Source organism: Molossus molossus, unplaced genomic scaffold (assembly GCF_014108415.1).
Source record: "Molossus molossus isolate mMolMol1 unplaced genomic scaffold, mMolMol1.p scaffold_m16_p_5, whole genome shotgun sequence".
Classification (NCBI taxonomy): domain Eukaryota; kingdom Metazoa; phylum Chordata; class Mammalia; order Chiroptera; family Molossidae; genus Molossus; species Molossus molossus.
The window spans coordinates 51730473-51747643 of record NW_023425388.1 but is presented as its reverse complement, the minus strand read 5'-3'; the positions used below and the strand labels follow the sequence as shown (position 1 = coordinate 51747643).

The 17171-nt window shown below is 45.0% G+C and overlaps 1 protein-coding gene across 1 annotated transcript; it reads right to left on the bottom strand.

The window, feature by feature from the left end:
* Positions 1-432: 432 nt before the first annotated feature.
* Positions 433-6298, bottom strand: RTP4 (receptor transporter protein 4). Its single transcript, XM_036243145.1, has 2 exons — positions 6084-6298; positions 433-2293 (listed from the first exon to the last, which is right to left on the bottom strand). The coding sequence occupies exons 1-2, from the start codon at positions 6260-6262 to the stop codon at positions 1198-1200; spliced, it is 1275 nt and encodes a 424-aa protein (XP_036099038.1). The 5' UTR covers positions 6263-6298; the 3' UTR covers positions 433-1197.
* Between the last annotated feature and the right edge of the window lie 10873 nt (positions 6299-17171).

The window sequence follows — 17171 nt, the reverse complement described above, 5'->3', positions numbered from 1 at the left end:
CAGGTGACTGGGGCAAATTAGAATAGAAAAGTCAGAGATGCTGATGAGCTTGGTTTTAAACATGTAGAAATGGCACGGTGAGAGCCGTGCAGAAATGCCTAGCAGACAGAGGGAAATAAGGAGTGAAAGATGTAGCCATGCAAATCAAGATCCCAGGACTGGCAAGTTCTTACATGCATCCCAATCCAATGCCAAGAAGTGAGAGAATATGATCACTCCAAGGGTCACAAAAGCAAAGGCAATCTCTTTAGGTTGGGAATATTAGGTGGCTTTAAGTAGGAGAGAAGAAAGAATCCCAGGGCATGAGTGTATCAATATTTTTTATTTATTAAATGCTCTTAAGGTTGTTAAAACTGAAGCATATCTAAAACATAATAGCCTAATCCCTACAGTGCTGTGGATAATTACATGTGTTTCCTGTTGTTGCTGTAATAGATCTACAAACTTAGTGTCTTAAAACAACACAAATTTACTATAGTGCAATTCTGTGGGTCAGAAGTTTAAAATCAGTCTCACTGGACTAAAGTCATGTGTAAGCAGAGATGTTCCTCTGGAGGTTCTGCTTCTTTGCCTTTATGAGCATCTAGAAGCTGCCTGAATTCCTTGGCTCGTGGCTCCTTCCTCCATCTTCAAAGCACATCACTCCAACCTCTTGTTCCATCATTATCTCTCCTTCTTTTCCTGACTTTGATCCTCTTGCCTCCCTCCTATAATGACCCTTGGGATTACATTGGGCCCATCTTAATAATGCAGAATAATCTCCCCATCTCAAGATGCTTAGTTTAAGCACATCTGCAAAGTCCCTTTTTCCATGTAAAGCAACATATTCACAGGTTCTGGAGATTGGGATATGGACATCCTTGGGGGACCATTATTCAGCCTATACAATACCTTTCTAATAACACTCATGACCTTCAGTTCCTGTGGAGATACAGTCTATATATTGATACCAATGAATAGGTAAGTGAATGGATGGACAAACACCTTTTAGTTATTAAACAAATGTTTATTATTGGTTTATTATCTGCTAGGTCACGTTTTAGACTATCTACAAAGGAAGTCCAGGAAACCAGTCTACAAACTTGACTTTGCTTGGTCTCAAAGCAAATTCTTTGTCATATTAAAATGTCAGCTCGTTCATTGAATACCATGAAAGTAAGACAATAGGAGAAGAAAAGACTATTTTCATCATTCTATTTAAAGGTATCTGCGTATAATAAAGGCCCATAGAGCAGCAACACAGACAAAGCCCCACATGAACAAGTTATCTGGGCCATGAAAATTATTTGGTGGCATTGAAGATCTGGAAAAGCCATCTGGAGGAGGCCCTCTGGGTGAACACCTCTCCTGCCTTCTCAGAAGAGCATGAATTTCATTGCAGGTGTCAGATCCACGTGTAGTTGTGGGGCCTACTCTCCGTGTGGGCTGTGGGTCTGTTCCCCTTGGGGCCTGAAGTCCTGCCTCTTGTGTGGCTTGTGAAAGTATCTCCTGTTTTGACTGTTGGCTGGCACACCTTACAGCCTGAGAGTACGTCTTCTGGGGGGTTTGTGGTCCTGTTCCCAGGGCAGACAGTGAATTTGCAGATGGTGAAGGTAATGAACCTACTGCTTGTGTGGGCTGTCGGTTTGTGCACCCTGGGGGATGAGATTTTGTTACTTGGGTGGGCTGTGGCTTTGTTCTGCGTGCAGCCTGCTGGTCTGCCCCTGGTGTGGGCTGTTGGCCTGTCTCTTGTTTGGGCCGAGGGCCTGTCCTAGGCAGTTGGGTTCCAGCAGTGGCATGGCTGGGCCCTGACCTCTTATGCTCACAGGAATTCCCTCTCCTCTGAGCCTTCTCTGCCTTGGCTGACTGGTTCATGGCTTGGTTTTGGCTGCACATGTCACCACTGTGAGGCAAGGAGCTCCGAAACTCCATGTAGGGGAAAGGAGATTTGGATGGTGTTGTGCAGTTTTGTAAGCTCTGTGCACAGAAGCCCAGAATGCACGCCTCACAATTGGCCATGTCATGGGACCCTTCCAAAGGCACCTCCGGGATCACCGGGATCTCCGCGAACTTCCTGATGCCGTTCTCGTAGCATCTCTCCTGAATACGCCGCACCAGGTTGTTCAAAATCCTCATGGCACTATCTAAGGAGAACTCAGGCTTCTCAAAGTGAGACTTGGAACACTTCTTGCACCTCTGAGCAAAGAGCCTCATAAGCACCTGGCCCTGGGACTTCCGGCGCTCCAAGTACATGTGACATAGGATCTGCACTTTGGCGGAAGCCCAACTTCGCTTGCATGAGGAACATCGAAACCTGCAGACAGAAGGAAAAGTCTATTGTTCCTTTACTGACAGCTGACCTCAGGGAAATGGTCCTGCCTTGGTCTCTAAGATCCCTTTCAATTTGAAAAAGTGCTTGTGATATTGACAAATTGACAAATAAAAATAAGAGAAACTATGTTTCAAATAAAGCTTTAGCCTGGCCAGTGTGGCTCAGAGGTTGAGCATCGACCCATGTACCAAGAAGTCATCGGTTCAACTCCCGGTCAGGGCACACGCCCAGGTTGTGGGCCTGATCCCCGGGGGGCATGCAGGAGGCGGCCAATCGATGTTCTCTCTCATCGATGTTTCTATCTCTCTTTCCCTCTCCCTTCCTTTCTCTCTAAAAATCAATAAAGAAAAAAAAAATCAAATAAAGCTTTATCCTGTGACCCACTGAGCTTCCACCATTGTTCCGAATCTGCGTCTTGGCCTGTAAAACATCTTTGGACATCTCAGAGGGGAAAATCATTTTTGCCACTTGCCAGCAAAATTTGGTCCTCACAATGGTCACAGAAAACTCCTAAAAGGTACTGCAACCCCCCCCTTTTCCGTGGGGTATATGTGACCCTCCTCCCACAGTGGATGCCTGAAACTGTGGAAGGTACCGACCCCTATATATACTTTTTTCCTATAGTACATACCTATGATACAGTTTAACTTATCAATTAGTCACAGTAAAAGATTACCAAGAATAACTAATAATAAAATAGAACAATTATAACAATAGTCTCTAGTAATTTATATATTTTTCAACTCAAATCTACTCCTGAATTTGTGTAACCATCCCTTACTTGCAGTAAATGGTGTGGTGTCCCTTGTTTCAGGGATCCCTTGCTGGAGTCTTTCTATAGGCTCGATGCTTTCTGGAATACATTTTCTGTTTATGTCTTCCACCCACAAATGCAATGTCTTTTTCATACAACTTAGCACTTACGCACAGTGGTCCAAAGTTTTGCTGTCTGAGGTGCGGCAGCAAAACTAGCACACATTTCTTCTTCCTTCTTCACAATTTCATGGATAGAAGACTCATTCTTACTGTAAGTCAGAGCAACCTCAGTATATAATTTGTTTCTTTCCTTAATAAGTCAAGAAGTTTCACCTTTTCACTTAAAGGAAGCACCTTGCAGTTTCTCTTTGGCGTATCCAAATTGCCAGTGTCACTACCCTGTGCTTTGAGGCCATTATTAAGAAATATAAGGGTGACTTGAACACAGGCACTATGATACCATGACAGCCTATCTGATAACCGAGACGGCTACCATGTGAATGACAGGTGGGGAGCAGGTACAGTGTGGAGACGCTGGACAAAGGGACAAGTCACACCCTGGGCGGGTTGGAGTGGGACTTCACAAGATTTTATCGTGCTACTCAGGACAGCATATGATTTAAAACTAGTGAATTGTTTACTTCTGGAATTGACCGTTGAACATTTGAACCATAGTTGACTGTGTTGAACTAAAACCACAGAAAGTGACACTGTTGCATAAGGGGGGACTACTGTACCTATTTTGAAGCAGACACTGTCATTGGTGCTTTGCAATGTTATACTATTTATCCTTTAATTTTTTTTATTTCATAGCAGAGAGAGGAAGGGAGCCCGATATCCATATGAGAAAACTGAGTCGTAGGGGATGACAACTCGCTCAAGAACAGACAAGGTAAGTAGCAGTAGGAGTCGTGTTTTAGACCCCGGCCGTTCGAAGCCAGCCTTGTTGATTTACCTCCTGTGCCACGTGGCCTCGAATGAGCAACTCGGCCTGTCCTACACACAGGAATTTGACTTAGGGCCTGGGGCCACGACACTTGGGTTGGAGACCCCGGTCCATAGTTTACATCAAGGGTGCCTTGGAAAAAAAGCAGTTTACTACTCAAAGCCTCAATTTTTATATCCAACGAATTAAAAATATTAAAAGTGTGTATTGTCATCATTAAATGAGATGGTACATATGAAAGCACTCTGTAAGCTACAAAACACTTTTCAAAAACCGGTCGATAGTTTTCAGAAGGCGTGATGGTAAGTTGCTTTTCCTATCTCAGAATGACTATCGAGTCAATTCTTCTGAACAAGAGAAGCCCCTCCGTTAGGGGAGTGCCTCAAGGAGCTCTGGCGGTGCTGAGAGACACATGGCTGGCTGGCTGCCTTAAAAGCAGAGCAGAATAACTGCTACAGGGGCTCGGGCCAATGCCTTGAAAACTGTTCTGTAGCCCAGCTGGTGTGGCTCACTGGTTGAGCATCGACCTACGCACCAAGAGGTGGCTGGTTCGATTCCCAGTCAGGGCACATGCCCAGGTTGTGGGCCAAATTCCCCGTCGGGGAGCATGCAGAAGGCAACCAATCCATGTTCTCTCTCGTCAATGTTTCTATCTCTCTTTCCCTCTGCATTCCTCTCTCTCTAAAATCAATAAAGAAAACAAACTAAAGAAAATAAAACTGTTCTGCAGAGTCTCAGAGGTTTCATTTAAATAATGGGTTCTGCCACTAAAAATATATATATTTAATATATTCTATATCTCATATATGTTCTATAACATGTGATATATAAATATATGCTATTGAAAATGTATTATAAATAATACATGCAAATATATATATATATATGCGCATTATTGCATGGGAATGGAGAAGGAACCCTTGCTCTCTACCTAGTAAGACCAGAAAATACTTTAAGAAGAAGGTGGCACTTGAGTTGGTCCTTAAAGGATGAATAAGGGGGGTAGAAGAAAAACACCTGCCAAGCAAGCAGACATTACGGACCAGGGAACAGAAGTCCAAATGCATAGCATGGCAGATCATTCTGAGGGAATGGGGCAGAGACCACCTGAGGCAAGGTAGGAGCAGGCAAGGAAGCAGGGTAACAGGTGAGGAGGAAAGTAGAGTAAAGGTCCCTGGGTACCATATAAAAATAAAAAACTAAAATAAAGTCTATTTTCCAGGCCAGCAATTCTCACCCTCCTGACATAGGCAAGGACACTGGTTCCTGCAACTTGGAGGCTCGCTGGAGGTTAACGAGGGAGATGGCCAGTAGGACAGAGGCATTACTTAGGGAACCCAGGGGCTAGGGCTTAAATTTCCTTCTTGAAGCATTATTCCCTTTTATTATCCCCAGGCCTTGAGCGAAGCAATATTCAAAGTGATTGCTTGGCATTCATCAATTCTTGGGGCTTTCAAGGAAGGCCCTGCCCCAGGCTGGTACTGGAAGGGGCCTGCAGGGCAGCCGCAGCCTGGAGCAGCCCGTCAGGACTGACTCAGGAGGCCGCAGGAGGTCGTCTGGAGCAAAGGAGGTGGTGAGGGCACCGGAGGACCGATTTATGGGACATGGAAGCATTCTTCGGGGAATTCCAAAAATATTCATAGAGGGAAACTAGTAAAAGAAGGCACTTCCTGTAGTTAAGCAAAATGGAGGCTTGAAGTCTTATTTATTTATTTATTTATTTACTTATTTACTTATTTATGTATGTATTTATCTATCTACCTATTTATTTATTTTTATTAATTATTTTATTTTTGTTGCAGGTATTTCTCCTTTTTCCCCCACTGACACGCTCCTCCTGACCCCACCCCCCACAGCATTGTTTATGTTCATTGTTTGGGCTTATATGCAAATAAGTCCTTTGGTTTATCTCTATGAAGTCTTATTTAGCTCCTAAAGAACACTGTGACCACGAAAAGATGGAAAGCCTGGAGACATTTATTCTTTTAACGAGCTCTCAAAGGCATCAATCAGTGCTAAGCGGAGCCCCTTTGCCTAGGAAAGCCCACTGCCCGGACAGCTCTCACCTACCTGCCGAACGCCTTCTGCTGGTACTGCTTCCACCCTTGGGCCACAGAGTCTGGCTTAAGAGTCTCATCCAGCTTCAGACACCACCTGTCCCGGGGTTTCACCTCTTGCATCAGTTCTTGAAGTGTTTGCTCCCATGTCCCAAAATCCAAAAACATTTTCTCTTTAGGCTTGGAGTTCATGTTTAGCAAGTAGCTCCCAGTGTTGCTTGATGCGCAGCAAGGATAAAAGTAGTTTCAGTTTCTGTTTCCAAAACACTTCACATTTAAGTTTCATTTCAGACCGAGTACAGAGCAAGCCTTTCTTCTGAGGACAGAGGGCAGCAGAGTTTTGCGAGTTTGTGAACAGGCCGTGCTAGCTCTGCTCTAGATTCTGGGGGCACTGATAAGTTAACTTTTCTTTATTGTTGGCACTATTACAGCTGTCCCCATTCTGCCCCTGCTTTGCCCAACTCCACACCCCCCCCCCCCCCAGCCTTCACCACACTGTTGTCTGTGTCCATGGGCTATGCATATATGTTCTTTGGCTACTCTCTTCACCTTCTTTGACCCAGTCCACCCCCCTTTCCCTCTGACATTTGTTCCATGTATCCATGCCTCTGGCTCTCAGTTAGCTTTTATTTTATTTTTCTCTTATTTCACACCATGCAAAGCACTATGCTCAGCATTGGCACAAATACCATTGACTAAGAAACAGCTCCCACCCCAATAGATGCTCAAACCTTTGTGCAGACCCAGAGGGTGCGTGGGGGGAATGTGTTCGACACTTGTCTCGTGCACCCAGTGAACCCTCACCACAGTCCTTGGTGGGAGGGTTATTACCGGTGTTTTGCAGGTGAGTGTCACAGGGAGCTGGGGTACCTTGCTCAATCCAGCTAGTAAGCAGCACCGGTGAGACTTGAACCCAGCCAGGACTATGTGACTCCAAAACGTGCAGTGTCTCCACCCGCCTCCTCTGGAGTGGCGCGTCCCAGGCCAGGCAGGCACACTCTGGAGCCAGTCAGTGGCAGAGGAACCATCTGGAAACCCTTCCCTCAACGTCTGGTCTCATGAAATCTCCTGGGTCCCAGGGCAGAACCCCAAGCTGAATGGAAGGCTTATTTAACTCTGCCGTGCACTGTGTAAATGGTCTTGAGGGCAGTATACAATCACATGTGGGATTCACATTTTGGTGGTGAGACAGGATTCTTATCATGAGGTGAGGAATTGGGCCTAGATGACCTTTGAAGTTGCTTCTAACCCCAAAAGTCTGAGACTCTAGTAAGTAAGTTCTGACCCTCTGAAGTTTACATTCAAATGGGGGAGATAAGACCAGCAGAACACTTACATGTTTGGAATTCGCACAACAGTTACTTTGTCCCAGATCTGAGAGCCCCGGGTTCCCAGGCTCTCTTGACTTTAATATGCTCTGTTTGGGAGGCAGGTACACCTCCCCTTCCAGGACAGTCTGCTCTACGCAAATTCTCACTGCTCTCCCAACTAGACACATGGAGGGCACCTACATCTATACAGACAATTACAGGAACTTAGAATTGTACCCACAAAATATTAGAACTGAAAAGCCCTTAGGAATCAACTTGTTCTCTTTTTCTTCTCATTATTATATGTAAGAAAACTGAGACCCGTAGGAGAGAGGTCTCTGCCCAAGGTCACACAGCTAATTAATGCCAATATTGGATCAGAACCGCGACATCTCATGTCCCAGCTCTGAGTTCCGCTCACCTGACTCAACTAGACATAGGCCCTTTCCCCCACCCTTTCTTCTGCTTTCTGCTGAATCTAAGACTGCAAGCCCATTTGTTTGTTATCCTTTATCTTCAGAGCATGAGCACATACCCTGCCTCCTGACTCCTCAAATGGTCATTTCCCTCAAAATCCAGCCTTGATTGATCCCATTTCATCCCTGCTTGGTTCCCTCGGCCTGTGTGTGTGTGTGTGTGTGTGTGTGTGTGTGTTTAACATACACACTGCTCCAGGCCAGCCTGTCCAATGAACAGAGAAATGGGGAGATTATAGGTATAATTTCTGACTTGAGATTTGAGGGCTGGAAGAAGCCCAGTCCCTTCCTCACCACCACAAAGAAAAAGAAAAGGAAATGACAGCCCTCTTAAAACAGGGATCCGCTGTCAGCCACTTGTTTCTGTACCAAGGAACTGTGACTCTAGTATAAAAGAACCATGGATTTGCTTGTTTGGAAGGGACCAGAGATAGCATCTTGTGACCCCCTCCTGCCATGTCACTGAGAACCAAGGTGTAGAAGCGACTTACCCGAGTCACACAGAGTGATGGTGGTGGCCTCTAGGCTCTCACCAGTGCTGGTGCCTTATCCTAGGTAGGTCACAGAGTTCCTGATAAGACAGTAGGAATAGAGAAAGGGTCCCCAAAAGCAACAAAGCACAGTTCTGTAAGGAGGCCGTGGGAAATTTTAGATTTTCAGCAGTTCAGAGCTAGAATGAATCTACAGGATCATCTAATCCTGGGACAGCAAGTGAGGTTTCTCTCTCGTTCTTGCCCAAGACCGACCTTGCTAACCAATGCTTGAACCCTTCTCTCTGGGCCCAGGTGTAACTTCAAAATTCCTTTCTTTCTTTCCTTTTTGTTTTTTGTTTTTTTCTTTATTGATTTTTAGACAGAGGGGAAAGGAGAAGGAGAGAATAGAAATATCAATGAGAGAGAACATCGATTGGCCGCCTCTTGCATGCCCCTACCAGGGATTGGGCCCACAACCTGGGCATGTGCCCTGACCAGGAATCGGACTAGCGACTTCTTGGTGCATGAGCCACACCAGCCGGGCCAAAATCCCTTTCATCACAGCTCTAGATAGCCACTACCAAGCTATTGGTGAATGAAACTTTTTTTTTTTTTTTTTTTGCCCTTTCTGCAATAGTCCAGCTTCCTTATTTTACAAGCTGCAGAAACCAAAACCAAGACAGATTTGCAATAACTAGAACTAACACCGTTTTGTAATCTTAGGTATCCGCCCATTTTCAGAATATCACATGACCTTTCACACGTAAGGCTAGCACAAAGCTCAACACAAACAGATGTGTTTTCCTCGGGGGTACTTGGGCTTGGGAATGAAGGAGAGTGGACATGAGTGACAGGGATTGAGGCTTGAGACTGAAAGAGGAGGTGGAGGCTCCGGCTCTGATAATCATCCCCTGGTAATTTACTTAGTTACTTAAGATGGGAGGTGGTAGAGAATGGAGGGACTTGATTTGATTTAAGAAGAGAAACAAGAAACAAAAAATGTGATCCTTAATGTAACAAGAATTTTAGTTACATTGTAAATGTCTCTTCCCAACGGAAAATTTCAAGGTGATTGATCTGGAAAACAATGAGGCTGATGATTCCTAATCTAAATCCATTTCTCCTGCTTCAAGGCTTCAGAGTAGAGAGAAATAAATAACAGACTAGAGGTCCCTGCTGTGTTGGTAATGCCAGACATCCCAGACCCTGAGGTGACCTGTCTAGTAAGTGGCAGAACCAAGACTCAAATTTCTGATGCCACACTAAATGCCACGAAAGCATGGGCATGTCTAAAGAAGAAATGGGTTGCTAATGGTAGAAGAAGAGGCAGGAGGCACAGGGCGCTATTTTGAGTAATCAGAGCGGGGTCTTCAGGCTGCTCCTCTAGAGTTGTGATCTCTGGACTGAGGTCCCTGAGCATGTCAGAAGAACCACTGTTCCAGTTAAGACTACCTCTCAGCATGAGGTCAGCTGGAGAAGGAAGTATTCAGATCACAACATTCTAGAATGGGATGGAAGGGGCTGGTTCTCCTCACTGCCCCTACACTGCACAGTATGTATCATCACAGCTACTTACAACGGGGAACAGTAAGGTTAAGGGAAAGCAGAAGTAGACAGTTATCTTACAAATAAAAAAGAACAGGAGGTTCTGATCAAGACGGCAAAGTAGGTGGACACTGTGCTCACCTCCTCCCATGAACACACCAGCATTACAACTAAATTATAGAATAATCAACCTGGATAATCATCTGAAGACTAGATGAACAGAAGTCCTATAACTAAAGATATAAAGAAGCCTGTTGAGACTGGTAGAAGAGACAGAGATGCAAAGGATGCTAGCCCCCCTCCCACATGTGGTAGTTGAGAATCTGGAGGGATATCTTGGCTGCAGGGTTTCCCCGTGAAGAGCAAGGGGTCTCAGCCTCACGACAAGCTCTCCAGTCTGGACCCCAGTGTTGGGAAGAGGATCCCACAAACATCTGGCTGTGAAAATCAGCAGGGATTCCTCTGTCTGTCCAGGTGAGATGGAAGTCTACTGGAAACCCAGGCTTCCTCTTAAAGAGCCAGTGCCCAGGCTTGCTCACAGGCACTCACCTGGGGTTCTGGAGGAGGGACGGTGGCTGGTGGGGGTGGGGGTGGGGGTGGGGCACAGAGGGAGACATAGAGGGAGAGACTGAGTTGTGTGGCTGCAATGCAAGGGCTGGATGGATGGCTGCCACTGTCCATTCGTGTATTGACTCCTCCTCCCACATGGCTGACTAGAGTCATCTAGTCCTGTTTTGAGCCCTCCCTACACACAGCCAAATATAAACCTGCATTAGCCTGGTGAATTCTATTAGCAACACACTGATGACTCTCTGAGCCCTCGTCCACTGATTTGCCCATGGCTGAGGCTCTTTTGGTGGCAATCAGCCTGGGCCCATGTTAAAGTATTTCTTAAAAAACTCCAGTCAAGCCCTGGCCAGTTTGGCTCAGCGGTCAGCGTCGGCCCATGGACCAGACAGTCCCAGGTTCGGTCCTGCTAAAGGCACGTACCTCGGTTGCAGTTTGTCCCCGGCCCGGTTGGGGTCATGTGGGTGGCAACCAGTCAATGTGTCTCTCTCACATCAATGTTTCTATCTCTTCCTCCCTCCTTCCCTCTCACTCTGTCTGAAGATAAATGCAAAAATGTCCTCCAGTGAGGATTAAAAAAAAAAAACTCCAGTCAAGCTTGATGAATGCCAAACATATAGGCCTCACACCATCCATCTGGGGTGCTAAGATGTGCCTCCATAGACAACCATTAGGCTATTTAGGGGTAGAAAGATCTTCCGTGAGCTTCAAGAAAGCTGAGCCCCAGACAGAAGAGTGACCAATCCCAGGATGCCCAACCCATCATGGCCACCGGCAAATAGAGCCACTGACTCTCATTTGTTTTTGTTTTTTTATCCTCACCCAAGAACATGTTGAGGGGTGGGGGGGAGACATGGACTGGTTGCCTTCCATACACTTCCCAACCAGGGATGTGCTATGACCAGGAATTGAACTAGCAACTTTTCAGTGCACAGGACAGTGCTCAACCAGCTGAGCCACTCTGACCAGGCTAATTCCCATCTTGACAGCCACTTCTTGAACAGCACAGGTGATCTGAAAACCAGAGTCAGAACTATCCGGGCGCTGTTTCAAGGCTGTGGTGAAGTGTGCTAAGGCGGTGTCATTAACCACCCTGCTTGCCACCCCCACAAATGGGCTAAAGCTACACCTTTCATTGATTTTTCTCCCATCCCTGACTCACTTTACCCAACCCCTTGCTCCTGTCCCACCAGGAATTACTTCTCACAATAACTACCTGCATCCAGTTCTTGTGGTTTTAGAAGAACCCCAACCAAGACAAAAAGCAAAAGAGAAAAAAGTTCAACAAACTGCAAATCATCAACTCTTCTCAGATCCATCAGAGAATTAGGGTCACAGGACAAACTGTTGCCCTGAAAATTGAAGAGAGAGATGGTGGGTACAGAGAATCACAGCTGACTGAAGCCAAATGCCCAGAAGCATAAGCCACCACTGGGACCTGTTCTGGAAGGAAAATTTTTACACTGTCGTTGATCAATTGCTGGAGGTTCAGTGAGGCAAAGCTTGAGAATTAGAAAATCCAGGGGGAGGTCCAGTCTTAAAGGGTTTCTCACCCTTTCATTAGTTTTACCTCCAGGAGCATCAGCAGGTTTTCACTATGAAGATGGAGAAAAATTTTCCTGTGCTTCTGGCAAGAGAAAGAGAAAAATAACTATGTTATAAAAACACTCAGAACTCTTTGTTCTTAGCAAGATCTGCCCTCAAGAAAAACTTTTTCACCTAAGCATAACATGCTTGGGTATTATAAAAACATAGCTGACCTGGCAGTGGGAAATACTCAATGCCAGCCCCTTCTAGCCTTCACTCTGGGGCATGGGAGCTAGCCCACTCCTTCCCATGTTTGCCTTTCTACCCGGTGATGAGGACAAAGCCCACCATGCTTACGGAGAACAGACAGGAAAGCAAGCCATATGCTCCAAGGGGCAGGGCCACCCCTGTGTTCTTCTCTGGAAGAGGATCCAGATCCCACAATGGTGAGACCAATTCTCTCTCTCTCTCTCTCTCTCTCTCTTTTTTTTTTTTTTTTTTTGGTGCATGACACTAGTGGGAACCGAACCCAGGACTCTCTGGTCTGCAGGCTCATGCTCCAACCACTGAGCCAAACCGGCCAGAGCAAGACCAATTCTCTATTCATCTCATTAATATCTGGGGGAGGAATAAATAATTCAATCAGCCATCAAGATTTCTCAACAGACTACAAGAATTATTTAACCACCAAGCCTTAGGAGTGATTTTAAAGGTTATCTGAATTCTATTCTTTATTTGCTGGCTTTGTAATGGTTAACATTTAAATTATATATAAAAATTCAGATACTATTCCTAGAGTGACTCAGAAAGAACTGGACTTAAAATTAGAAGACAAAGGTATATAGTTCACCTCCAACACTAACTGAGGTGTAAGCTCTTTTAACCTTAAAATCCTCATCTATAAAATAAAAATAAGAATACCCATCACATTACATTTAATGATATATGTACTAATATGATATAGATATAAACCATAACTACAAAATGTCAGGTAGTAGTATTCCATAAAAAAGAATATGTAGAGGCTTGAAATAGTAGCTCTTGAATAAATAAACACTTGAGCGCAATATGTAGAATAAAGGCCCCACATATGGAAAGGAGATATTTAAGACCAAGAACCTTGAAAAGTGTTTGTGTCTGTGTGTTGCAGAGAAGATAAGCAGAAGACAAAATAACTAAATTTTAGAGCACTTTACCTCTTAGACTGTGCCTTTATCCCACATCTATGCTCTCCCTACAACAACCCAACGGCTTATGATTCTTCATAAAGAATGTTTCACAACAGAGGCATCTAATGGAGCTTTGTAAAATACAAATGTTCAAGCTCACCTCTGGAGATTCTGATTCAGCTGAGGAGGCATGTATTTTTTAATAATACTGAAATACACTTCTGCATAAAAATCACTATAAATTAAAAACAGAGGCTCAGGAAGCTTGAGCAACTCACTAAGATTTAACGTCTAAATGGCAGCGGTGAGAGGTGAAGCCAGGTGCCTGAAGTCCCACTTGTGTTCTTTCTTCCCCCTGTGATTCTGGAAGGCAAGGTCAGCCTTCACTAGTCTAACCACTGTGGCTGAGCTGACCTGGCCCCAGAAAGCTGCTTGCTCTCTGGTGGATGGAGCCCAGGAGACAGTCACTGTTGTAATGTACAAATTTAATTAACACAGTGCACACTGATCCAGGGAGGAGAGCTGTGAGAAATGGAGACAGATCGCTCAGGGCCATTGCAATGCGAAGCTGGGGAGACCCTGTGCAGCCTGCTGGCGGTCACATCCATCCGCAGAACTTGACTTTTTATCTCTGTGGCTTCAATCTGGCCATTAGAGTGCAGTTCGTGTATTGATGAGATCCCCACAGCTCCCAGTGATATCAGTGAGAGCAGCCAAGACCTGGGGCCAGTAGCAGTAAACAGACAGGCTCAAAGCCACAGGCCCACCTAGGGGTGGTCTGCTGAGTGTTTTAAATGACTCTTGATCTTGACCTCAATGTAGCTGTGTTGCAAAGGTTCAGAATTGTCCCCCCAAGGATAGTTCACGAAATTCAGGCTGGATTAGTTTCACAATCTGACCTAGAGTCTTCCACGGAAGTTATTGATTGCTCCTGAGTTCATTCTGACAGGTCATTTTCACAGCCCATTCTGTGTACCTCTTTGTGGGGTACTCTTCATTCGCAGCCACGAGATCGAAGATTAGGTTTTTCAGCGTTGTTGGGGGAAAGAGGTCAATTCGCGCTCTCTCTCTCTTATGATTCTGCAGAGATTTTTTTTTTCCATTTTATTTTTTTAAAATCCAGGTCCATTATAACCCTGTTTCAATGAGGAGCGGCTCGGCTGGACCAGTGAGCCCCTTTCCATGCTGGGTGTCAGTCCCACGGTCAGGTCTGCAAAGAGAGATGAGTGAGAGCGGCTGCTTCAAAATGAAACCCGCGGTGCACATAACACGCTCCAGAGACGGGGAGGCGGGACATTAGAGGTGATGAATGCTACTTGAGGCATCAGCGCTATTGCACTATTTTCTCTCCTTTCTCTTCCCTTACAGACCCACAACTTGTAATGCTCTGCCATGTCCAATTTCGGGTGCAGCCTGATGGATGTGATAAGGCTGTAAACACTCCCAGGTTTTATTTTCCTCTGTATTGTCGCCCACATTGTACTATTGTCCATGTCACCCAATAATGGATTATGAGACTCGCTTTTTGTTTTTATTAAGCTCCTGAGGTTTGGGAAATAAATATTGCCAGTGCTAATATGTGTAACTGGGCTGAAAAATTATTCTGGCGTGGCTATTCAGGGAGGAAAATACTGTCCCAGGGAATTTGATCAACATAAAGAGGGTCAGATTCAGGGTGAGGGGATCTGGACTTGAATCGTGGCTCTGCCACTAGCCCGTTGCCATGATCTGGACCAGTTACTTCACCACCACCACCACCCCCACGCCCACCCCCGCCTCAGTGTCCCTGTCTGCACAACAAAGCATTGGACTAGATGGTCTCCGAGTTCAGTTGCAGCTCTGGCATTCTGTGGCTGCAAAAAAAGTGCTTCTACATCCCCTGTCAGCGCTCCTGACGCATCAGGTTGTCCCAATGGGTAGAGCAGTGAACTTGTGTGCAGTTCTCTGGAAGGCTGAAAGCCAACCTCCTGGTAGAGCTTACTTTTCCCTGAGAGAAAACTAGGGAGTATGGGAAGCCAAGATCTAGCATGCACCTGCTGGAAGAGGAGGAGGATGGTGTGTATGAGCCAGTGCCTGAGAAGAGGGAAGAGAGGGGAAGTAAATGGGACTACCTACTGTGGGGAAGGGAAGATGCACCAGACAGGTGTCTACCTGGAATTACCAAAGATCTGTCACATTCAAGAGGATGCAAGGGTATCCCTGATAACTCCAAAGAGCTCAACTACACGCAGGAGAGAAAAGCTACAAGGAGAGCATTTCATTCAACATAAGGGGTAACTGAACAAAACTGTCATTCCACGCCACCAGCTCCCTGTTCTCATGTGGCCTCCTGGGAACTTTGATGTAACAGAAAGAGGGCCAGACTGAGAATTAAGAGCCTGGATTATAATCCAAGCTCTTCTAGGACTGGGTTGCAGTGACTTTGAGGGGTGACCCCATGGTGAGGATATTGAATGGTTCAGCACCAGTGGTCAAAGGTCAGCTGCAGGAAGTGACTTTAAAGCCCGTTAGAGGTAGCTCCCATTCTTACCTGCTCCACAGATGGAAGCACAAAGAATTTAAATAATGTGTTTACTATCACAGAGCTTCTAAGTGGCCGAGCCAGGATTTAGAACCAGGTGCTCTAGCTCTGCTGGCTCTTTGCTTTCTGGGCCTTCCCACATGCTGCTTTCTCTGGCTAGAAGGCTCCTTCATCACCTTACCCTGGAAACCCCTACCTATACCTTTAGTCTTAGCTCAGATATCTTTTTGTCTAATTAGTAAGTTACCGCTTCCCCGTGCCTGGATTTGGTGCCCATCCCATGTGCTCCCAAAGCAGATGCTATTTCTCCAAAACACTTTCACACATATAAAGCTTTGCTATCTTCTTTTCTGTGACTTAAGCTCTTTGAGAACAGTAATATTTTCTAGCTGGTGCAATATTGTGCCAAGTTTAAGTGGAAAAATTCAAGGCTGAAAAATCTATCTAGTCAAGTTATTTTTTCACTTGCAAGGAGGAAAAGATATCCTTAACAAGTAAAAACTCAATACATATATCTGCACCTCCCCAAAATGTACTACGATTGTGCCCTGAAAGATAAATAAAATAAAAACTCTAAGATGAAAATGTCTTTAGTGCTTCAATATTCCATATAAATTTTGCTGTTAGCATCTAACAGATAACTTTTACCATATTTAGGATGGTTCATAGTCTTACTATTTTTTTGTAGTTTTAATCAGTCACATGGAACTTCCACAAGGCAGGGAGTTTTGCCCATTTTGTTCACTCCTATATACCGTAACTAGTAAAGTGTTTAGCTCATAGTTGGTGTTCAAGAATTATTTGATGGCCCTGGCTGGTTTGGCTCAGCGGTTAGAGTGTTGGCCTGCGGTCCCGAGAGACCCGGGTTCGATTCCCGCTAAGGGCACGTACCTCGGTTGCAGTTTGTCCCCGGCCCTGGTTGGTCGTGCGGGTGGCAGCCACTCGATGTGTCCCTTTCACATCGATGTTTCCCTCTCTCTCTCTTCCTCTCTCTCCCTCCCACTCTATCTGTACAAAAAAAAAAAAAATGGAAAAATGTCCTCGGGTGAGGAAAAAAAAAAAAAGAATTATTTGATGGAGAAATGAATCAATTAACCAGAAATAGATGCTGAATTAAATCCAATGCCTTTCCCCCATATGGTTTTTCTTTTCTAGTAATTAAATTCTGATTTGTATTCATGGACTTCTTAATACTGAACCATCCTTGCATGCCTAGAATGAATTCTTCTAATTGACTCTATATTATGCCTTGAATATGAAGCTGCATTTGATATGCTAAGATTTTTATAGCTAATCTTACATTAGATGTTATTATTTTGTATTTTTTGTTTGTTGTGTGTGTATGCTTATCTTACTTTTTGTTTTGCCTACCCAGAATCAATTCTCCTTTCTCTTAGTAAAATTCATGAGTTTCTTTTGGAGAATTATTGCTTCCTCACTCTCAGCCCATAAGGTGCAGGTCAGGCTAACTCCACCTGTGCTCTAGGAGTGAACTCATAATCCAGTCCTAGCC